Source organism: Cariama cristata, unplaced genomic scaffold (assembly GCF_000690535.1).
Source record: "Cariama cristata isolate BGI_N322 unplaced genomic scaffold, ASM69053v1 scaffold4709, whole genome shotgun sequence".
Lineage (NCBI taxonomy): Eukaryota > Metazoa > Chordata > Aves > Cariamiformes > Cariamidae > Cariama > Cariama cristata.
This window is the reverse complement of record NW_009635085.1, coordinates 1,182-24,881: the sequence shown is the minus strand read 5'-3', so window position 1 is coordinate 24,881 and position 23,700 is coordinate 1,182. Positions and strand designations below refer to the sequence as shown.

The 23,700-nt window shown below is 45.8% G+C and overlaps 1 protein-coding gene across 1 annotated transcript; it reads right to left on the bottom strand.

Moving 5' to 3' along the window:
- Positions 1–16,535: 16,535 nt before the first annotated feature.
- Positions 16,536–23,375, bottom strand: TNFAIP3 (tumor necrosis factor, alpha-induced protein 3; the record flags this gene model as incomplete). Its single annotated transcript, XM_009707384.1, has 7 exons — positions 16,536–16,817; positions 17,496–17,728; positions 19,159–20,069; positions 21,551–21,731; positions 22,454–22,624; positions 22,824–22,971; positions 23,185–23,375. Coding segments are annotated over 7 exons (2,117 nt in total), but the record flags the coding sequence as incomplete, so codon positions are not given.
- Positions 23,376–23,700: the final 325 nt, after the last annotated feature.

Sequence of the window (23,700 nt, the reverse complement as noted above, 5' to 3'; positions counted from 1 at the left end):
GCAGAGTGGCTGTGGTGCGAGGGGTAGGCCAACAAGGATCGCACGCTGGTAAACCAGGCAGCTGTGGCAGACCGGGATGGCTGCTGGGCACGGAGCAACGGGCTTGTTTGTGAAAAGGAGCTTTCTTCGTTTCATTTGCAGAGGGGAAGATGAAATGCGGCAGGCAGGCAGGCAGGCAGGCTGGCCACTGGCCTAGCAGGCAGGAGGAGGCTGTGACAAGCAAGAGGGAGGCAAAAAATGGCTAAAAGAGGAACTGGGAAGGAGAATGTACCCACAAGGAAACTCTTCTCCGGCGGCAGTGTGACAGCACTCTCACTGCATGACGGCGGCTGCCGCTGCCCTGATGTCCTGGCTGGCTCGGGGCCCTCAGCACACCCAGCCCCATCCCGGCATGGGCAGGCAGCAACGAGCCTCTCAAACTGGAAACCACAACGGTGGAGACATCAGAACACTGGAGCAGATGGGAGACCATGCAGGCAGCGAAGCTGTGGAGATCTACCAGCCCCTGAAGATGGTGGAACTGAAGGCATGGTTTGAGGGCATCAGATGAGTGTGTGTGATGTGCTGCTCCAGCCAAAGGCCTGCTTCTCATCTGACATCTTCTGGCAGCAATCGCTTTTGAAATGGTTGGAAGTACCTGTGAGATTTTGGAAAAATATGACAATATTTTCATGTTGCTTGGAGACATGTGGCTGGAGAGGAGAGCTGTGTCCAAAACAAGACATCCTGAACTGACATAAAGAAAAACTGAGACTTAAGTACAAGCATTTGCACCTAAGGCACGTAGATACATGTGAAAAGCACCTAGATAAAGTGTCTGAGGAAAAAGAACTATTTTCACATGGGAAAGGAAATGGTTGTATGAATCATGATATACTTCCAACTTAGATTTTACAGTAGTGAGGTTTCAGGGAGGATAGATACTGTATAAAAGTTGGCAGAATTTGTTTTTAAAACATGTATCTGTGGAAATCCTATACTTTGAACAACAACAACAAAATAATTAAGTGACAGAAGTCAGAATAAACCACTTCATTTAGCAAAATAGCTGCATGATCTACCAAATCCTGTCTTGTGATGACAAGCCATATGAAATCTGTGCAGATAAGCCATCACCAGTGGCTAGTTTCCCCCGTGTCTCACTGACAAGAGGCGGGGAGGAGTATGAGTAATTAATACCCAGGGGGAAAGTAGGGGACATCTGTTGAAGTAATCCCTCATTACTCTCAAGTGGGTATTGATCAAATGAAATCAAATATGCTTTTGTACTCATGTTCCTCTGGATAGCAGAATCTGGAGATGGTCCAAGCAGAAGTAGTCGAGGGGGCTGTGAGGTGGCCCGGCAGTGCAGCATCCCACCCTCCGCTGCGTGCCTGGGGTGGTGGAGGAGGTGGGACAGGAGGAGACCCCCTGCTGAGGTGACCCCATGCACCCCACTGCCGGTGGGCATGGGGGACAGACTCATCCAGACTAAGTGAGTATTTAAGGGTGATTTTTTTTTCATAAGATGTTCACATGTGGTCTTTGATTAAGCTAGAAGTAGGAGGACAAAAATGAGCATTTGAAGGTTGGAAAAAATCACCTGTCATTTGTTCAGGAAACTCAGGTTATTCTGTGACTGTGCAAGAGAAGTTTCTGGGTGTGGTGTGACTTATCTTTTCCTGTTTCTCACTGTTATTCAGCGAGATGATGGCTTTTTAATTGCAGTTGTTATCTGTATGTGATAAACTTATTTCTGGTGACAAGATAAATAATGTTGTAAGCAACACCTCATTTTCCTCTCACCGGTTTCTTTGGTTAAGTAATTTACATTAGTTATGGAGGAAAGCAGAGCACAATGTAAATATACCCTGTCCTTTTTATCCAGCCTTTCAGTAATATTGTATTGTGCCAGGTAAGGACTTGATGTTCAGATTTTGACATTATGCACAATGATATCGCTAAAAGCTTATGTTGCTTTGATACAGAAAATTTTACAATAATAAGCTGCAGTGTTAAAAAAAAAACAACAAAGCAACAAACCTGTCTGCTTTCTCTTTCTTCACCCTGATCGCAATTTTTCAGGAAAAATTAGTTGTACAAAGTTTTTCCTCTTAAATTTGTAATTACAGTTCTCTTGAAATTTCAAAGCCTGGAAAGATTTAGAGCGCAGATACCCTGGTTCATTTGCTGTGAGCAAGGCTAAACACAATTCTGCACATCGGTCTGCCCCAAGCAACTGGTGCCGTATAAACCTGTCCGTCCACACGCTCACCTCCAGCTCTCTAGGAATCATTCTCAAAAAAGCTGAGATGGATGAACCAGAATTCAATGGCAAAAAAAGTTGGGTCCTCATGGGTGACTGGGGTGGTGTCAGCAGTTAGAAACTCACACCTTGCTCACACCTCACCCCACGGTTTGGGTAGGGGTGAATGGCTGGGCCAGGCAGCAGACGGACCGCTGAGGTGTTCCTTCCTCCCATGCTGGAAACACACTTGTCTGGGGACTTTCTGAGATATTTGCTTTCAAAATTCATGGAAAATATGACAAAACCTGAAAAAAAACAGATTCTGCTAGTCTGTGTTTATGGAAGCAGCAGACAAAGAGATTTCAAGGGGTTTTGCCACACATCCTAAAGATCCTGGGCCATATTTTGTGTGGTGTGGAGAGGACTGATGGAGGCTGCATTGAGCTTGGGGTGAAAACAAGCTGTAATGAGCCGACTTCCCTGGCTTTCCACATTGCCTTGGTCATGCTGGAGGGCCCAAGGGGAGCACTCTGGCTCCTGCACCCAGGGACCACTGCGGGGATTGCCGGGCAGGGCTGGTTGCCCTGAGCTGCCTTAGTGCCCTGCTGGGAACTGCCTCAGTTTACAAACACACGGACATTAGGGTGAAGCAGCAGCACTGGTGTTTGCTGGCATACAAAATATGTGGAGAGGAGGAAAGAAACAGAAATTCTGCCCACGGTGAGGTGGCGGGGTTCCCGCTGCACAGCAATATGCGGCTGCTCTCCCAGCACGACCAGACCTCCCGAGCACCTGGACACTGGTATGAACCAGGGCTGGTTCACCCGGACTGTGCCCGCCAGCCGGCACCTGAGAGTCCGCTCCTGCCCTTCTTCTGGGTAATGAACTCTTTTTGAAGAGGCAACACTGTAATCTCCTGTAGTCACAAATGGGAAACCCCTTTTTTTGCAAATGACCTTGTAAAAGCACCATTTAGACTCTCCCCAGACGGAGCCTCCAGAAAGAAAAATTCCTCTTCAGACCTCTCAGGCCTGAATCTGTTGGAGAAAATTGGTCCTGAGGTGTCCTCAGTCCTGCAAGTTGCAACCTGGAGTCCTTGGAGCTGAGAGGGACAGGGAAATCCACGATAAATGATGTTTCTCTTGAGAAAAGGCCTTAACAGGCTTCCCTTGGGTTATCTTCAAAGCCGGCTCCAACACCAGCCCCCCACTGAGTGGGGCCAGGACCCCCAGAGAAAGAAATATCCCCTGGACAACAAGGTGTTTTCATTTCTCCTTTGGGGATGGGATACCCTGTGCTCTATCCAGCTGAGCTGCCACATATCTCACCTGCGCCATGGGAACATCACGCTTGGGATCCCGCTGGGAAAGACTGCTGATGGGACATGGGACATTTGAGCACAGCCTGGATCCGGGCTGAGCTGGCTTGCAAAAAGGCTTGGACCTGGACAAGGGGGACCCAGCAACCCACCCCAGGAGTCGGCGAGCAGAGACAAGTGTAGGTATGGTCGTGCTGACCTCTACTCATCATGAAGCACCCCATAGCAGAGAGGCTGATGACAGTTGGTCTACTGTAAATTTGTCATTTTTCATTTCTTTTAGTTAGGAAAAAAAAAAAATCTCAATTCTTCATAAGCTTCCCCCCCCAATATAAACTAATCTGAGAGCTCTTTATTTCTCACTTACATAGCACTTATTATTCTGATAGCAAATATACTTCTAAGTTCTTTTACTTGTGTCCCTATGTAAATCTTGGTACAAATATGTGAATTACAGTTTCTTAAATTAACGCTTTCCTCTTGAAAGTTTTCAGTGACCTGACGGAGGAAACCAATAGTGCATTGCTTTCTCTGATTTAATATAGGAAAAAATAATTTTGTTTTGATTGTGTTTGCAGTTAGTTTAGCCCTTGTACAACACAGCAATTGAGTAGAATTAAAAATAACATCACATTTTCCGGACTGAGGGACCAAAGGGTCCTTTCCCCAGCTGTGCTGGAGCAGCTCAGTAGCCAGAGAATGGCAGTGGAGCGGGGTGGATGGTGCAGACACGTAGGAGTAGGGAACTTTTTGCATTGCCACATAATGCCAAAACTTGACGGTTGAACTCTAACCCAGCACCTTGTGTGTCATCCATTTGTTCTTTTGACATCTGACTTGTTTACAGCATGAACACTTCTCTCCCACATACAAGGATCGAAACTCTCCGAAGCCTAGTAGCAGATGCCAGATAGGGTGGTTTACACATTTTGAACAGAGGATAGGTAAAAAATTTTACCTGGTATGAAACATTTCAAAGAGTTTGACTTTTTGCTTATTTTTCATGTGGATTAGATGAGTACATAGGGGCTACTAAAGGTTAATGACACTGGAGAGCCTTTATACTGTAGGTTATCTTCCTAGGCCAATTTTTGTCTCAAGTCAAAAGTTTCTTGCAGTTCAGAGCTGACAGTCAATGGCCTGTGCAAAATGCTTAGATCTTTTCAAAGGAATTCCACTTCATCAAAACAGAACATGAACATTTGTAGAAGGACGAATTTAGGAACATTTTGGACATCTTCCCAAGTCCGAGTTGCAATCACATCGAGGGAAAATCAGAGGCTGGCAAATCTAAAGGCAATAAAGAATTTTTTATTATCAAATTGATCTCTGTGGTAGTAAATATCTTCTCTGGAGATAATAAAATTCTAAACATAGAGGGAAAAAAGTGTTCAGTAAACATCCTGGTTCTGTATCTAACATTTCCCTTAAATATTAATGTAATGGAAAGTATTGTTCTTATGTGATACAAGTAAATAACATCACTTCTTCCTGAATGCAACTTACACCCACAAATCCCCCACCAGTTGCTTGAAGAAGGAGGAAAACAAACGGTGTCATTCAATGTTAATTATTAGAAAACAAAGCTTCTTAAATAAACCTGATTCCATGCTTTGCTGATGTCAATTACTAGCCTGGTTGATAAAAGCAATTACGTAGACTTTTGTGAGGTATTTGTTTTGGTATTGTACAATGTTTGGACAGAAAAATCTATCAGCTTTTGCTGGCGAAAAACCCATGCCCATTAAACTGAGAACTGGTGCCCCGGCAGAATTACTAATAGGTTGGCAATAAGAAATCTTCAGCACATGACTTCTCTAGTTATTTTCTGCAGAGATCAGTGCCAGATTTGATCTCATTCTACATTTTCATCTGTGGCCAGGAAGAAAATATTAAGTCACTACTGATAAAGAGCAAAGATGACAGGAAGACTGGGAAACAGTAAAAACAGAGGAGGCAGACAGTGTAAAATAGATGGATTAGCAAACTAGACCCACTGAAACAAACGCACTTTAATACAGGCAAATACAAAGTGGGGTATTATATCCTGAGAACAACAAAGAGGGTAGGGGGCACAGCGGGTAAATAGCTCAATATGAGGTCATAGTTCATTCCAGGGGTAAAAGGGAATGATGCAATTCATGGATGTATAAGCAAGCTAGGAGAAGAAATGATTCCTGCCCGTGTATGTCTCATTGCAGAGATTTTTTTTCCATGCTAGTAATTCCGAGTCTTTTTACTGGTACTTCCCAGGTCTCGCTGAGATCACAATGTTATCTCTATTATGAATATTTTTCCACTGCAAAGATGGTGTTTATCCCTTGATTATGGCAATAAGACACTACAGAAATAGATACAAGCCAGCTAGATGAACATCTCACTTAATTTCCTTATTCATGCCACAGTGGTTTACTCTCATCTCCCCTGATAACCTTGAAAACCTCAGAGTAAAAAAGTGGGTCATCTATTTCCCCCAATTTATAACATTAATCATTGTGTAAGCCGGATACAAATTTCCCTGGTACATCTCAACTGTGTTATGATTCAAAAAAGCTAAACATAGCAACCTGCACCCAACTGCAAGCAGTGTACACAGAACTGTGACCCCGTACTTTTCCTTGTCTTTTGACAACATTTCAGGCCTTTTGCTTTGTTAGAAAGAGCAATCGATGATGGAGCCAGGTAGTTCTTTCTTTGATGCAATTCCATTGACTACAAAGGAAAACCCTGTTTTCTTGAATGCATTATTAATGCAAGTGGAGGATATATTGTCTTTGGCAATAATGCCACGTTATCTTGACATTAACACTTATTCAAACAGCCCTGCCCTGATGCAACTGCATTTGCGCTGATTTTCTACACTGGGAACATGTTGAGCCTGAACTGGGAATTATTTGAGAATTCAAATAGATTTCTAGAACACTGGTAAAATAACCAAGGAAATGGTAATGAAGTGGGCTTGGTATTTTGCTGTTGTTTAGTGCAGAGACACGCATCTGGTTCCACATGCTCCCTTTGGGCAAGTTTCATTCTGATTTCTCTATACCCCATGGAGTTCCTGAAATAAAACAAGACAAAGTGACTTCAGAAAAATGAAAGAGGAGTCTCAAAAGGTGAGACTCAGCTGATCCCAAAGTTATGCTGTTAGTGGGGAGTGAGTATGTCCTCAATGCAGATAGAAATTTATTTACATATTGGACCTTTCACTCAGGATGTCAGTGCATACTGTAATCATCAATTAATGTAATCTCATAACTACTGAGGAAAATTCGGGAAGTGCTATTTCTCCAATTTCATGCAGAACAAATATATAAATGGGAGAAGTGAGAGGTTAATTACCCCAGATATGCAAGGCATTTAAACGCGTAACACCCACGGATTTCAGGAGGCACTAGTTGCCATAAGTTTTGAACGTCTCTGTGGTTTGCCCAGCATCAAACTGACCAGTTAGGAAGCTATGAAGTAAAAGGCAATCTGCGTATCGCCCTGATTTTCTAACTTTCTCCAAGAGGAAACATCACCTTAGAAATGGGTAGTGACATTCATCTCATCAAACGTGTCACCTTTACAGTGTAAACACCTACCTCTGGACTTGTCATCTGGACGCTCCTTGTAGTCAAGGGAGGGAAAGACAACAGAGTCAAATTCCACCTTGAGTGTCTGCACCGCAAAAGCGGAATATCAAAATGCAGCCTACACCAGCTGTGGTCATCCACTTACCCTCTCCTTTCGTATTTGCTATCCTGAGATTCACCGGAAAAAATTACAAAACATATCCAGGGGATTTCCACGCAGTCCTTGATGCTATCTTTAGAGTGCTTTAATGCAGTTTCAGAATAAAGAACTTGTTTGTACTTTTTCTTGTGTCTACTTGTCTCTGCTTCACCCAGCTCAAAACAAGAGAATTTATAGATTAAACACTTACTGGCTCCACACGCCTATAAAGTTATCATCTCCTGGTTTTGCTGACCTCTGTGATGTCCCATGATTATTTTCCATTTATTATAGGCTTTGCTGGATTAATTTTATCTCCTGATGACATTTTCATCATCGCAGTATTAAAATAGAGATTTAGTCAATCTTTTATACATTAGCAAGGATTTTTAAATAGCTTATTGCTTTTTGACTGGGGAAAAATAAGTCACGAACAATATGATCTAGCTAGACTTTCCCTGGAACTGAAAATATTTAGCTACACCCTGAAACATAACAGAAAGAGCATGTTAATAAAATGAGGTTAGGCACAAACACAGCTCCAGCAGCTATACTACAGATGTTATTATTACATACTGAAACTTCATTGTAGAGAAGAAAAAAAAGAGATAAAACCTACCCATAACTGCTGTGTTTGCTGCTGGACTTTGATGAGAACTTAATTCGAAGTTATTTCCAAATAGGAAGGGTTGTTAACTCAAAAGAGTAAACACTGTGAAATTTGGAAGGTCAGCCCTTTGCAGAGCGTGGCCAGACTTCTGTATTTCTAGAGATGAAGCCATCTGCAAGGCAAGCAGAAGGAGGAGCGTCAGGGGTGGAAATTTTCAGCAAGTCAAGCTTGTGACCTTCGCCTTCTCCAAAGCCTCAGGGAGCGGAGGAACGTGCCTGCCCTGGGAGCCAGCTCACCGGTGGGAGCAAACCGAGGGGCACCCAGAGCCGGAGTGAGGGTGGGGGAAGAGTGAGGCAGAAGTCTCATTGCGGTGCACAATGAAACCACAGGTACCTTGGGGAGTTGGTTAAAGCTGGAAATGCTGTGCCATCTGCAGCACGTGCAGATGTGGAAAGTATAACGAAGCCCTGCACGTTAAAGATCAGATCGTTCCTGGTCCCAGCTGTTGGCAGGTTTCTCTTCTGGGAGAGGAGAGTGAGCCTGGATCAGAGAACGGATGCGTGACAGTGAGGTAACTCAACGTTGTAAATGATGTCATGGCTGCAGTCAACTTACAATGGGCAGACACATGAAAAACCCAAATCCTCAGCAAAAATCTTACCACTCTGAGGAGAACTGAGTGCATAGCAGAGCCCAGAGTAGAAATCTGGTGTAGCCCCAGTGCAGGGGAGATGAGCAAAGCTTAAAGGTCTGATGTAACAGCAAAATGTCTGAACTGAAGGTCGGTTAATTAAACAATGAAACCCCGACGATATGAAATTCTGCCTTAATAGGTCTTCCGTGCTGAGTGCCCAAAAGAAAAAGCGAGAGGAAGAAAATTCTGGTGATGAATATGTTAAATTTGACATTCATGTAGACTCAGGTTTGGCTGGGCCTGATGAGGCCTGAGCTACATGTCTGGTCTGAGTAATGCATTGTGAACTGTAATGGTGCACACTACTGATATGACTCAAATGCACAGGAGTGCCGGCAAGCACCGGAGGCTTTCCTGCCTCCAAGCACCTAACCTGGTGCCAGCCTTCAAAGAGCACAGCTCTGCCAAGGGTCATCATTCATTGCTCTATCACCACCACCCAAACTTCCCTTTTTTAAAAAAAAAGTCTCTGGAAATGATGACTTTTTTCTTTTAGGCAAATGTTGGCTGGTCTAGACATGCACATGATTGTGAAAAAGCCATGCAACATCATCCTTTTCTCTTAGGCTGTGCATTAATAATACGTAAATGAAAAACAATGTGACCTCTTCCCTCCAGTAAAAATAACTTTTGTCCTCATTACAGGATAAATAAGCTATAACCTATCGTGCTGAAATATCAGTTTGGCTACTTTTCCTGCCTTTTAAGTGGTTGTGCGTTAAGGACCGCAGCAAAGGCTGAGACGCCTCATTCTCATTAAACTGTAACCAGCCACCAAGACATGCATCTGTTTAAATGCAATGTCTTCACAACGAGGTCTGCTTAGATTTAGCATGCCTTTGTGGCATGAGGATCACAACAGCAGCCATTTAGAGTGCATCTTTTCACTCTAGAATGTAAAAAAGAAAGTGAGAGACTGTTTTTATATGATAGCTGGCCAAATCCCCATCCTAGTTACCCTACAGAATACCTGGAGTAAAGCTGCAGAACCCAATGGAATTACTAAAGGTTTACACGAGTATAAATGTTGATGGAGTTCGCAGTAAGATGTTTCCCAGGCGTCACTGCAGTTGTGCACTCTTCTGTCACCAGTGTCAGGGGACAGGAAACGAAAGGAGTCCTGCGCCAAGTGATGTTAGTAAGCGGGAATTCTGAGCGGGTGATCTCATGCTACGCCATACTTCACGCTGTGACCAAATTCTGCCCCACGGTAGAATCCTCAGCGGTGTATCTGAGAGCGGTCAGTAAGAAAAGTATTGGTTTCAAAGCACAAACCACTACACTGTCACCAGTGTCAGGGGACAGGAAACGAAAGGAGTCCTGCGCCAAGTGATGTTAGTAAGCGGGAATTCTGAGCGGGTGATCTCATGCTACGCCATACTTCACGCTGTGACCAAATTCTGCCCCACGGTAGAATCCTCAGCGGTGTATCTGAGAGCGGTCAGTAAGAAAAGTATTGGTTTCAAAGCGCAAACCACTACACAGAGTTGCGTTCCTCGTAGCAGATCCCCAGCTCACTGGCTTTGCTTTACATTGTAAATGAGGAGGGGATTTTGACCCCCTTCTTGTGATGTGCTACCAACCAGCAGCTTCTTTAAAAACCAGTACTGGTTGGGAATCGGACTACCTCAGGATGTGCGTTCGTATGAGCTCATGTGAATCCCTTGACACGGAGCCATAACCAGAGAACAAAACCTAAGTTTCCCCCCTCCCCAGTAATTCACCAGGGGAAATCTGACTTCCTGCCCAACACCACGGATGTGTAGAGATGGGGGGTGGTGGGAGGGGGGACAGGTTACTTACGTAGTATTATTTGCTTTAGTGAGGCTGGAGGAGGGGGTAGTCTGGATAGCATGCTGTAGGCTGTCTTTCAATATTAGACACAGGGAGTTTTTTGAAAATTAACATTAGTACAAAAAGAAGTCATCATAAAACTCCCAAGCAAAATTACCTGCTCTTATTTTAGGTTTCTGTTTGACAGACATTAAATACTTTTTTTTTTTTTTGTAGTATGTATATATGTATGTACATATCCATACAGGCATTTTTTCAATAGACATTTATCCTGACAAATAGAGACGCAATCACGCCGGGCTGACGAGGTTTCCTGCAGCAGCTGTTTGGTGTAAAAGGGCTGCGAGAGCCCTTTGCAGGGGTGCTGGGCTGCCCCCCGGGAGGCAGCAGGAGGGCAACCACGGCGCCAGCAGCCGGCAGTCCCGGACCGCGGCGATCTGACCGAGTCGGCTCGGCCACCGGTCGAGAAGTGGCAATGCTCTTCCAGGAGCTGGACTGGGCTGTGAGGTACAGCTAAATGTGTCCTACTAAACTGAACAGCTGGAGGAATAACCCGTGTAAGAGGTAGTGGCAGTCTTCTCCAAAATAACCATGGATGGTCAAGGAAAGGGGAGTTAATGAAGTAGCGGCTCAATTAAACCATTTCCAAACATTTTGTCTTTCTTCCTATGCAGCTAGGACAACCCTTCTGAACAAGGCAAGGGTTGATGCTATCGGGTTTTGTTACTGATGTGGCAGAAAGCGTCAGCACAGAAATGACTGAACAAGTTTGCATTAGCCCATTGAATCTGGTCCCATCAGGGACAGGTTTGCTGCACGGCGTGTTAGACCTGGGCACCTCAGAAACGGAGCCCTTGGATGTAAAGGCACGTGTACTTCCAACTCCGGACTTTAAGGGGCCTTGGCAGTTTAATATAAACTGAAATTGTAACTTTAGTGTTGTGGTTTTCTGTTGCAGTGCTGTACGTATTACGCTACAGCGTCCTACTCAAGTATGCAGGATAAAATGATGCAGTTGCTGCTCCTCTGTGGCTCTCACCTGAACAAAACATGCATCATATCACCGTACTGAACCACGTATTTTGCATAGATGGAACGCATAAGCTAAGGTCATGTACTGTGGCCCCATGGCCCCAGGTGCACCAAGTTATGCTTGGCATGAATTTTTTGAGATTTATATCCAAAACACTTGTAGGCAACATCTAGATGCTACTGAAATCTTCACAGGCCCCCTTAAATACTGCCTGAAATCCTTCAGCCTCTCTGTCAGTAAATTCCCCAGGTATTGTGGATCTCTCTGCTGAGGCTGTGTCCCCGTCCCCATGCTGCAGAGATGCTCAGAGGCTTCCTGGTGCCAAAGTCTCAGCAGGACTCTCAAACGAAGCATCGTCCTGGGCATCTGAACTACCAGGTCTGGCCCTACCAGATACTCCTGCCCACTCTTTGCCTCCTAAACATTGCTAGGGATGAGCAGGTTAAGATTTTTTTTTTTTTTCAGTAGGTGGACTACCTCCTTGACATAGCAGCCTAAAAGTCCCTGCTGTGCCTGTTCAGAAGAGGAGCTTAGAGTCAAGCATCCCAGTCACAGGTGGGAAAGACACCTTAGCATATCCCAAGAGCTGTGGTCTCATGATGGGGGTCTTTTGTGTGTGTGTGTGTGTGTGTATCCTGATCACTGAACTGCTTTTTCTCCTATGCCTGTCACTGTCAGCTGCCAGGAATGGATGATTTAACTGACTTTAGACACTCCTGAGGAATGGGGTGGTATCTACTAGGCCAGTCTGTAGCATGTGCAGGGACATCAGGATGAAAGACAGCTGGCAAAATGGCTATCACTTGCAATTCAATCCAGCACCTAAAAAGTAGATATGAAGCCACTCCTACGTTTACACTAACCCAGACAAATGTTCTTCATTTCCATTTATTGCATTCCTACTTGCTCTAGGCCATCGGTGGGTCAGCTCAAATCTGTACACCAAGTTGCATGGCAAGTAACTCATGAATGGCTCATCAGATAAGACATCCTTACTTAAATAACCACTTCTGGAGAACGACCTCGGAGAGGCACGGTTCGCCTGTGAGGTCTGCCCGCAGCGAAGGACTGCGGGTCCCCTCCGTCTGCAGGTAGCTCTTCTTGTCCGCTCTGCTGGGAGAGGGGACTGCTGTGCGGGATGGGGATGGGCTGAACAAGTGCAGGAAAAAAGGATGGGCAGATGGCTCCTAGGGCATAAACATAATGCCTTTCCCTTCTGTGTAACTGTGGAACATTGCAGCCTTGCAGTGTAACAGCGGGGACTCTCCGTTCTTGCTTTCCCTGCAAACCGCCGACCACGCCGAGCCCTGCCTGGGGCTCCCGGGATGAACACTTAGGTCAGTAGCCTGATGTAAGTGCTTTGATGTAGCATAGTACTCGCTGTTTGGTGCTCCCAGAGTTGTTAAGTGGCCTAGTACTTCAGATCACACCAAAAACTGGCCGGGCAGAGCACTGAAGTATCAAAAGATAAACCTATCTTCTCTCTACACTGAAAATGTAGTAAGTGCTTTCTTCTTTTCTATATGGTAAGTTATCTACTAATATAGCAGATAGATCCCTGAGAAATCCAGGAACATAGATAACATTCAGATCATCATATAATCATCTAAAAGTATCCATTCCCCAAACAAAAGGAGTATGTAACCACAGCCTGCACAGCAATCCCTTCCTGCACTATGTTAGAAGGAATTGCAGGGCAATGCAAGTAGTCGTTGAGCCAATTGGTTTATATTAGTTTTGCCTTTCTGCTAAGAAAAGAATATCTGCTTGTGAAAGATCTGTGTCTTAGCAAAGAGACTTCCAGAAGTGGTCACAAAAAGGGAGACTCCAAATAAAAGTTCTCTCTTGCAGAACAGGAAGGAAAATAAAATATATGAACTTGAAGAAGTGTCTGGGCAAAGAGAAGAAAGCATCAGAGGGTCAAAATCCCCTAAGGACATTAGGGAAATACCAGAGTATTTAAAAAAAAAAAAGGCCCTACTAGCTTTAATGTTCCCACACAAGTAAATCACAAGAGACAGGCTGGGCACTCATTTACATGGGAGCTTCAGAATGAGACAAGCCTCATGTGACTTCAGGGTTATGAGTAATGGGCCCAGAAAGCAGCAGAGAAACATCAGTGGGATCCGGGGCAGTTAATCCGAAATCCTTCCTCTCTGCAATTAACAGGAACTGGAGTTATCAGCCTTCTGACACCGAAGGTGTCGTGATGGAGGCTCTGCCTTTCCAGCGAGCAGGGGCTGATGGCTGCTGAGGCTGGATGCCATGAGCTGCCTCCATCTCCTGGTACCCAGTTGCAGACATCCCTCCCAGTCTTTGCCTGCTCCTTCAGCACCAAGGTGTCTGCCTGGTGCAGAAGTTCGATGAATCGGGCAGACATGTGAGTTGCATGAGTTGTAAAGAAAGGGGAAGGAGGGTACAGATAAATAGAGAGTCGGATTTTGAAAAAGAGGACTATGCTGTAGAGATGGGGTTGGTAGATGCAGCAGGCTCTGTCTGGGGGGGAGCAGGCTGACTTCTAGGTTGTGTGCTCCGAAAGGAGAGGTACGTGAGTCCAGAGGGAGCTGGGCTAAATTGTAAGGAGAGCAGTGAGTGTCAGGAAGGTGGACAGGCATGCAGGAACAGGGGCTGGGGAGCTCAGTGAATTACAAGGACCAGCTAACCTATGGCAAAAGTACTCAGGAACTTAACATCTACGTGGTTTCAACTGGGACAGCACTGAAGGATGTGCTGAGGTGTGCTTCTGAACTGCTGGGAGGGATTAAAGAGTTAACCAGGATAGAGAGCGGCTGACCTGGAAAGGTCAGCCTCCTAGGAAAGGGTCCTCTTTCCTGACTGCACAGGGATGTCTGCAGCCCCGAAATCATTTTTTCCTTCAGGTCATGGGCAACACCTAAAAGTCATGGTAGTATACAGTATTGCCTGTCTTGGCAGAGGTCTGGAACACCCGAGTGCCGGTACAGGCATACTGATGCCATACTGAGGGAGTGTTACAGCACAGAAATCCCCTGGAAGTAGGGCTGGGTTAGGCTGAGCTTGGGATGAGAAGAAAACACCGCTTTCAAGTACTTTTTCAAGTAGCACTTGGCAACTTGCTTTTCAGGAGCTGTCGAGCAATCCAGATGCCAAGACCAAAAGGCGAGGGACTTCCCTGCAGTCCCTGGTGAGGAGAGGTGGCAGGGCTGGTCGATGCCTTTGGGGCTGCCCACAAGGGTGGGCAGAGATGGGGTACACGCTGCCATCCCTCCCTCCCAAGGTAGCACTCAAGAACACTGGTTGCGAATCCCTGCCGTAACTGGTGGATGAGTGAAGAAAACAAAATCAAGTCAGTCTAGCTTAGCTTCCCTTGCAGCCTGGTCCTGCACCATCCTTACTCTCCCACGCCTGTACGTCTGGGGACTGAAGATACTCTGCACCCACAGAAGCCAACTCCTTATGCACAGGTCCCTCGACAGTACCAAGAGCTCTTCCTGAGAGACCGCTGATGTAAACTGAGAGTACGCAGAGACTTACAGCAAGTTATCACCTCTTCAAAGCGCTCAGCTACATCATCTGAACCAGGGTGTACTTGGTAACATACTGAAGGGTGGTCCTGAACAGAAATGCTTTCTCAGAGGGTGTCCCACACTCAACTGTGCTCTCTCTCATCAATATAAAATAGCAAATTCAATCCTTCAATAATTTATTTCTTTGTATCAGAGAATGTTTTTCAATTATACATTTAAGTTTGTAACTTTCAACAAAAGAGTAAATATATGTAAAAAAAAAAAATCCTAGCTGTGCAAATTTCAAGTTGCATTGTTTCAAATAATATAAATATTTTAATAAAACATATGTTCACATTAAGTTTCACAAAATATATAAATTTTAACAGAAATAAGTCATGAATTATTTAATTTTTTTTTTCTTTTTAGAAACTGTTTTCTAAAGACTAGAAGAAGATTCTAAACTTGAGAAGCCACTTAGGAGAGGTATCACCTCCAAAATCATAGCAGCAAAACAGATGCTGAAAACTCAAAAGGTGTGAAAGGAGAAGAGAGAAGCAGGTACCAGGCACAACGGTAAAGGCAAGGACGCTAAAGAAAGTATTGCAGATCGAGAAGTGGACGCATGAACTCCAGGAGTAAAATCTCAACCCTAAAGCACTCCGTTACTGAGCTCCAAGCTTTGCACGATAACAGAATCACATTAAGGATAACAGAAAGAAGTGTGACAGAAATGGAGAGGGAGGGTACGAACAGCAGCACACATATTCCCAACAGTTACAATGCAGGAGAAAAGAGTTGCTCTGGTTTCAGAACTGAAGCCAAAGACAAAGGAAAGGGCTTTGGGGTTTTCTTGTCTGTTGGAGGCAACTCCTTCCATCCGAGTGCGGAACAGCAGGATTTAGTTTTCCCATCACACACATATGCTCATGAAAGTTGCTTCTGTAATCACCTGTCTTTCCAGCTGGTTTGGGATTTGGGAAAGGATCTAAATGCTGGTCAGGTCAAGCATGTTAAAGGAGCAGACCACTTCTGGGCATGTTTCTGGCCGCGGTTTGCTTAGGGCTCTCCAAACACAGAACCGCTAGCCATTAACACCCTGAACGCCTGCGGGAGCTCCTGCCTTGACGAACTCTGTAAGAACACCAGCAAGGACACTGGCAAGCCAAAGCGAGTTTCTTCAGACATCAACTGCAGACATCAGCCTGTCCTGGGGGATCCCTCTCAGGAAAGACTTGTCTCTGACTGACGTACGCGGCCAAAAAGAGCTCCTGCACCTCCGACAGTAGCCACGGCTCCTCGCCCGGGAGCAGGGGAGGTATTGAGAAAGAGGCAGAACTGGGAAGTTCTTTGGATTCAAATGCTTCACACTTCCTCCTGGGAAGTCCAAGAATTAAATATGGCATTGTAGGAGCTTAGTCATGAACGACAGCTCTGTGCAGAAGGCAACCTGCCCTTCTCAGCAGTCCTTGTATGCAGTGTTTAGAGGAAGTAGACATTTATTCCCATTCTTGGGAATAAACACAAACACAGGCGGACAGCTTGTATTTCCCCCCGCCCTCCCACTCCCAGGACTGTTAAGTGTTTTGGACATAGCACCGTTCCAGTGAAGGTAGTAGCTGGCATCACTTTCTTGTTCTTTACCGACTCCTGCCCTCTGCTAGCCGTAGATCTGTTTGAACTGGTAGCATTCATTGCAGTAGCCGCTGCACTTGGCATTGCCATAGTGATCGCAAGCAGGGGCTCGGCACCGTTGATTCGGGGGCTCCTCCGCAGCTGGGTCCCTGGCGTTCCCCAACGGCGAAAGCTGCCCAAGGCGCTGGCACTCCCGGCACAAGTCACCGCTTCTGCAGGCCAGGTTGTTTCTACACGAAGCCACAGCACACTGTCTCTTCGCGCTACTCAACGCTGCTCGCTGCAAATCTCTGTGCTGTCCCGTTCTCTTGAAAAACATTAAAACACATTGTCAGTCTCTGCGCTGGCAGCACAAGTGGCTTTTCATTTACTTTCAACTCTGCTCATGGCTTGTATACGTAACCACTGGGGGTTGGTGCAGACACATGCTGCTTCTGAAAAGTACAATACCAAGAGCCAAGCTGGGCTTTACCAAAGAAAATCACAAATTCTGTCATTTCTTAGAAAAAAATGGGGTTTGTCTTTGGTAAGTCTCGATTCTAAAAGGGCCAAAACAAACCAAATTAAAAAAAAAATATCTGGAACAAAGAAAATCTGTAATGGGCTCAATGAAAAAGGCAACATGAAGAGGACTAAACGCCTTGATACAGTCACGTAGCTCCAAGGACAACAATGAAAATCTCCCTGCTACCAGCAAACAAATCAATGGTTGGTCCAATTGCTTCCACTGAAATTGCTGAGGAATTGTGAAGTCCCAGCTGAGGTAAAATTGAGCGTGGCCATGATAACTCTAAACTGAGAACGACTTTTAGGAGTGCTGCTCAGTTGCAGCAGGAAAAGATCATGAGATGCTCTACACTTGTCTTTCCATGATACTTAGGATGCAGTCATCTGAGGATCTTCTAGCACGCATCCTGACTTGTTTGCACAAGAGAAAAAAGTGCAGCGCTAAACAAGAGGAAGATTTTGAGAAGTTCACACTTACTTCTGGCTGTCTCACCAGCTGTTCTTCTGTCCTCCTGGCTTCCTGAAATCGCTGGTTCTGGGCTCTAATGAAGCAGTTCTGGCAGTACCCCTCAAGCATCGTGCTGCCCAGGGTGCCGCAGTCACGTCGCTGGCAGGACATGGTGTTACGGAAGGCGGCAGCGGAGGTCCCCGGCTGACCCGCTGCTGAAGATTTCCTCTGAGATCTCCTCTGGTGGCACAGCAAGGCGCTGTCTGTAATGCGAAGTAGGGACAGGAGGAGTTTGAATGTGCTCATTAGATCTGATGACCTAAAACAACTATAAAAAGCTGTCCAGTTAAAAAAGAATAAAAAATCTACTAGCTTCAAACATGGGGTTTTGATATCCTGAGACACCTCAGTTGATGCACTTTCCTCCTTGTTACATAAATAAGAGAGCTAATACAGCCTGATTTTCATATCAGAAGTTGTTGAAACAGCTAATTTGGGACAAACTTGCCCTCAGTGGGAAAACAGATCCCACTGAAGGCAAGAGGAAGTTCACCTTTGGTTTCGGCATGTCATCTGTGACCTACCCCGACACTCCTCTTTTGGCCTCCCCCAGTTCAGACGCGTTGGGTAATGGAAGTACAGTGGCACAGAGCTCAACGGGAAAAAGCACCTTACGCTTTTTAGTCTCATGAAGCATTCTTATATATTCCACAATCAGAAGGAAAAATTTGTCGTCGTGAACGGCGCTGGAAAATGAGCTATTGCAAGCTGGCATAGAAGTTCCCTAATTTGCAAGGATGTGGAAAGCGCAGCATTGTGAAAGACGTCCCAGCCCACGGCAGGGGGGTTGGACTAGATGGCCTTTAGAGGTCCCTTCCAACCCAAACCACTCTGTGATTCTCTTTTTCTACTGGCACACTGGTCAGCAATGACACAGTCTTAAGAGATAAGCACTAATTCTCTCTTACATGTGCCCTTCACCCTCCATACCCAAGGGCTCTTTGCCTGTGTAACAGGGCAGTAGCATGAAAGGTGAAGATTTAATGTTGTGATTTACTGACAGACTATTGCCTTTTTGAAAGCCTGCCTTTAAACACACACGTGCATGCACACACAAGGTATTACCAAGAAAGATTTCAAGGTAGATTCTAACAATACGCTCCTAAGTTACTCCAAAATACAAGCACGTTACAGTCAACTTGCTCTGCTTATCAAGGCCACTTCAGTAGTTACTTCAGAGTGTTGTACCTGTTACATCCAGAATGGATACAGATCTTCAAATTCATCCCAAGCTTTTTAAAAGCCTTGCTACCATAACTGGTTTTCAGCACCATCAATACAGCAGCATTTCCCTCACTGACCTCTACAACTTGTCTAGCTGTGAAGGAAATTCATACCAAACCACGATTGCAGTCGACGGTGGGAAGGCATCAGAACCCACCCCCTCTTGAGCTGGTTTTGCTTCCCTGAAAGCCAACGGGAAATTTTACAAGAGATTTCCCACATTTCCCACGCTGCTACCGCGTGCCCTTTTACAGGATAATAACAGGCAAAAAACCCACCACCTCCTCCCACTGCTGCTTCTGCTCCATCAGCCCCTGCCCCTTTCGCACCCAGCGCACGCAGAGCTTCATAGCTCAAGGAGGCCAACCTGCAGCCCAAGTGTGCCAAAGCTCACCCCATCTCCGCTTACCATGGTTTTCCTTGTACTCAAAGAAACACAGCGTGCAAAAGCCTTCATTTTGCGATGTCCCGAAAAACTTGCAGCCAGGTTTCCTGCAGAGGTTACCTCCCCTCTTCTCCTCGGGCGGCAGCGCCGCCGGTGAGGGCTCCTCGCCACGGCTGTTGGGAGCCTGATGGCAGGAGTGCTGCAGGAGGCTCTGTGAGATCTGGGACGGGTCAGACGTCGATCTCTGGTGGCACGTGGGCAGGAAAGCGGGGCTGCCGTTTGAGGAACGCTCTGTAGACCTTTTGAAGCAAGCGCTGCATATGCCGTTGAAGGTCCTGTTGGCCTTCTGACGGCACACGTTGCACGTGGCATAGTCTAAATGTCTCCGGTCATCCAAGTTGTTGCAAGGACCAAGCTGTCTGGAGTTGTAGCAGCGTTCACAAAGCCCATTGTGTTGCACGTTCAATGTAAAGGGGCAGTCTGGTGTCCTGCATTTCATGGCCGTGGTCTCGCTGTATAGGAAAAGGCTCGGAGCGGTTGGGGGTGCGGAGCGAGGACCTGTTACAGGCCCTTCGGATGTCCACCCCCCAGGTTCACAAACATCCCCGCGGGAAGAGCCCGACCCAGCTGCCTTCAGTTTCTCGGGTGCTGCTTTGGAGGTCTGCTTTCTTGCTTTGCTTCCCTGGGACCGCCGCTCAAAGCACTCGTGGCAGTAGGGCTGGGTGTTCACAGACATGTAGAAAGGGCAATTTGGTGTTTCACATTTCACCTGTAAGAGGGAGAGCTGGGAAAAAGATAGCTCCTGTCTGTTCCTGGAGCAGGTCTCTCTTCTAGCAGGTTCAGCATTCTCCTGCCACTTCTTGTACTCATGCTGTACCAGTTGAAAGTAATCTTCCACAAGGTTTATTTCTTTGGGTAGGTTGCCTTCATCTAACCTGACAGCCAAAAAAGGAAGATTGCATCAGTAGTTGAAAAGGGCAGATGGTGGGGGTGGAGGCAAATACAAGCAATGTGGGAAGGAAATGTAGATTTAATGCACATCCATATTACTCAGCTAGAAGATCCAGGATGTTAAACTGTTGCTGTAAATGGAAATAATTTTAAAAACAGGTGTTCAGTGATGTCAAATGGAGACTTTCACATCTAAAGAAATGGTCTGACACAATGCTGAACAGAAGTATCCTTAAAAGGATTTTCTAGGTGAGGGGTTTCTGTCTGAGAGCTGTTTGCACAAAGAATATGGATAATCTCTCAGAATTGAGAAGAAAAGTCCCCCAAATCCTGAATTCTCTGAAGACCAATGCTCAGCTGAGCGAGGTTAGAGTGGAAGACTCCCTTTTTCACCAGCCTATGCTAAGAACAAGCCTGTCCTACAGTGGGCTCAGCATTTCATGACACAGTTTATCCTGAAATCTGCTCCTGTTTTCGCTCTGTTGGGTCTGTATCTACCAGCGGAATTCAAACAAACTACAGGGCTTAGGTGCGGTGTGTGTAACGCTAGCATCCATCACACCATCCCTACTCTGCCACCGACTGCAGGGAAAACCCCACACCGGAGCCTCACCATGCCACAGTTGGTAGGATGAGGAGCTGGCATTACTGGTAGTACTCCAGAACACATCCGTGTAGCGGGACTAGGGAAGTTCGATTGCTACTCTTTGTCTATGCATTTATCCTTTGGGTAGGAGGACTTCAATTTTCAATGCTCCTAAACATGAAGCACCCAACAGCATAAAGATACCTCCCCGCGTGGTAATGGAAGCAAAGACAGAGGATACAGGGAGTCACTTCCCTCCCACACTCCTGAAGGTGCTGGGTGGTCACCGCTGCCAGCATCCTTGAAATGCGAGAAGCCGATGGATGCTACCAGCTGCCCCCTGCACGTTACTGATGCTCAACTGTCCAGGAGATGAGCGTGGATGCTGGTTCCTCCACCGCCACAGCTTCCTGCCTACGGCTGCACTGCAACGGCCCAGGATGCCAAGGCATCTGTGCTAAGAACATTCTGCCAAGCACTTTCCCTAGGGCAGCCAAAATTACAGCAACTGCCCTTGATGCAATGTGCTCTTACATAAAGTGCAAGAATTCGGTCTAACTAGTTCCTGGGTTTAAGTACTTTTCAGCCATCCTCCTGTGTAATCTAAAAGTCAGTGGAACTAATCCACTGGGTTTACTCTTCTAAAATACTAGTTTCAGTCTGCTAAGTCTGAAGATAGTTTTGCTTTTAAATTTGAGACTGGTCTGAGCTCATACCACTTCAAAGCATGTCAATGGTAACGCCACTATTTCCTATTTCAGAGGGTAAACACATGTGCTACCATGGAAGGAAGGAAAGACCAAAGGAACACACTGGGCTGCCCGGCTTCTCCCACCTCCGTAAACAAGGTAACTTTGAGGAAACAGGAATGACACTCACTTTGCAGCATTAATTAGATGAGTTGTACCATGATCCCAGCCTTGCACTGGAATTTCTATCACTATCAAGTAGTCTTTTAGCAGCTGCTCTTTCTCCCTCTCTTCTGCGTCTGTCAAAAAGTGCACACTCAAATCCTCAAATCTGCCTCGTTCACTGGTGACCAGAGGGACAGCCCGGATTTCTGTGGGGAAACAAGACGGATTAGCAGATATGCATATTTTACCAGGCAGGAGTAACCACAAGAAGCAACACAGAGATGTCACTGCTAATGCCGAATCTTGGAGAGAGAGGAGAACAGCTGGCCAGAGCAACCAGTTTCTAAACAGTGGTACTGGGGGAGGACACAGACACGTCTGCACCCCAAACCTAGCCCCATCCCACGGGAGTTTTCATGTCCCCATAACAATTTTCTTCGCAGTGTGTGGGCAGCACTGTAGATCTTAGTTTGCTATGCCTTTCCACGGGATGATGCCCTAACCTGAACCTAGAGAACTGCTATCCATTCAGAACAGACGCATTAAAAATGGCAAAGCATGTATTTCATTATCCCTGCCAGGCAGTGGTACACTGCTGCCAGACCATGTCCTTCAAAGCTTCTTCTTTTATGATGAGGCGTGGAAAGGAGGCCAGAACACAATGAAGCAGAGGCCACCCTTTGACCGATTGCAGCCTGCAAGCAGGTGAGCTGCACTCTACTTTCAACCAGCATTTGGAAGGCAATCTTTGCTTTCCGATTGACAGACAAAGCTGTTTCTGCTCACACTTTAAGAACGTATTCTAAAGGAATCTTCTATTTTAACTTCAAAAAATGCAAATCTAAAGCAGATTATATTTTAAGTGCTTTATCAGCATGATGATATTGAAGCAGCTACATAAATACCAAACGAGGTACTTGAAAAATACCTGGCCCACTGTCCTTCAGAGTCACTAGTGGTGTAAAATGCATGTTGTCATAGCCGAGCACGATTGGGTATCTGTAGCATTCTTCAGCTGGCCAAAGGAGAGGCAAGTAAATACCACCAACGTTCAGAGGAGCAAAACTGGACCCTGACTCTAAACTTCTTACCACTTTATCTGCATAAGGAAGGAAAAGAAAAGGCAAATAAACATAAATATGTGCTACAGGCAAGAGAAAACATATTCTGGGTGTTTTGGAATGATTGCTGAAAACACCCCGTTCTGAAATGCATCTACCTGAAAACAACAATTATCGAAGGAAGATTACTAACGCAGCAGAGAGTAACACGGTGAGATGGCTGGCTAGGCAACTCACCTGCAAGGACAATGACTGGCCTTCTGAGGATGTTAGCAAGGATGAAGATGTGGATTTCTTCCAGTGCATTATACGGAAGCCTATTTCGAGCCCCAGATGCTTCTGGGGAGGTCATTTCAATGAGGTATTCCCACTCCTCTTCCCAGTTCTGACAAAAGAAACATCTGTCAGTAACAGTTCAAAGACATAGAGGTCAGGAACCAGCTGCGGCTCAGCAGTGCTCAAAATAATCACATTTTCCCATTTCCTCCAAAGGAAGACTATTTCTGCACTCCACTAACGGCGGAATCCGTGAAGCCAAAACCCAAACAAAATCAGCAAGGCAACTCAGAAAACAGCACCATGCCCTCAGCCACCTTACCCGGGTGTCATAGTGGAGTCCCGTTTCCACAAACTCCTGGGATTTAATAGCCTCCCGCTGCCAGCGGAGCTTGAAGTTCCGTGTGTCAATCTCCCGGAGCGTGCTAAACAATGTTTTTCTTAAGACGAGGTCGATATCTTCAATACCCCACATGTACTGGGATGCAGCGTGCATGAGGCAATTTCCATCACCTGCAACAAAAGAAAGAGTACATTATTTTTAAATGGCTACTTAAAACCCCACAAGCGTGCAGGATGTAGAATTACGCTGTGCATATGGATATTCCCTGTGCACTTCTCTTGGAGCCTCAGACAGAAGGGTTTTAACAAGGAGACCACAGCTATGAGCTCTCTGCTCAGAGACAGAAAGGAAGAAAGTCCCCTCTCTACTGGTTTTGTCCCTTTACTGGTGAGCATTAAGCTGTCACTCAGCAATGCCCCTTATCTAGCTTACTTAATTTTGACTGGTATCACTAACTAAATTTTGGCGTCAACTGCAAATGTCAAACACAGTTGA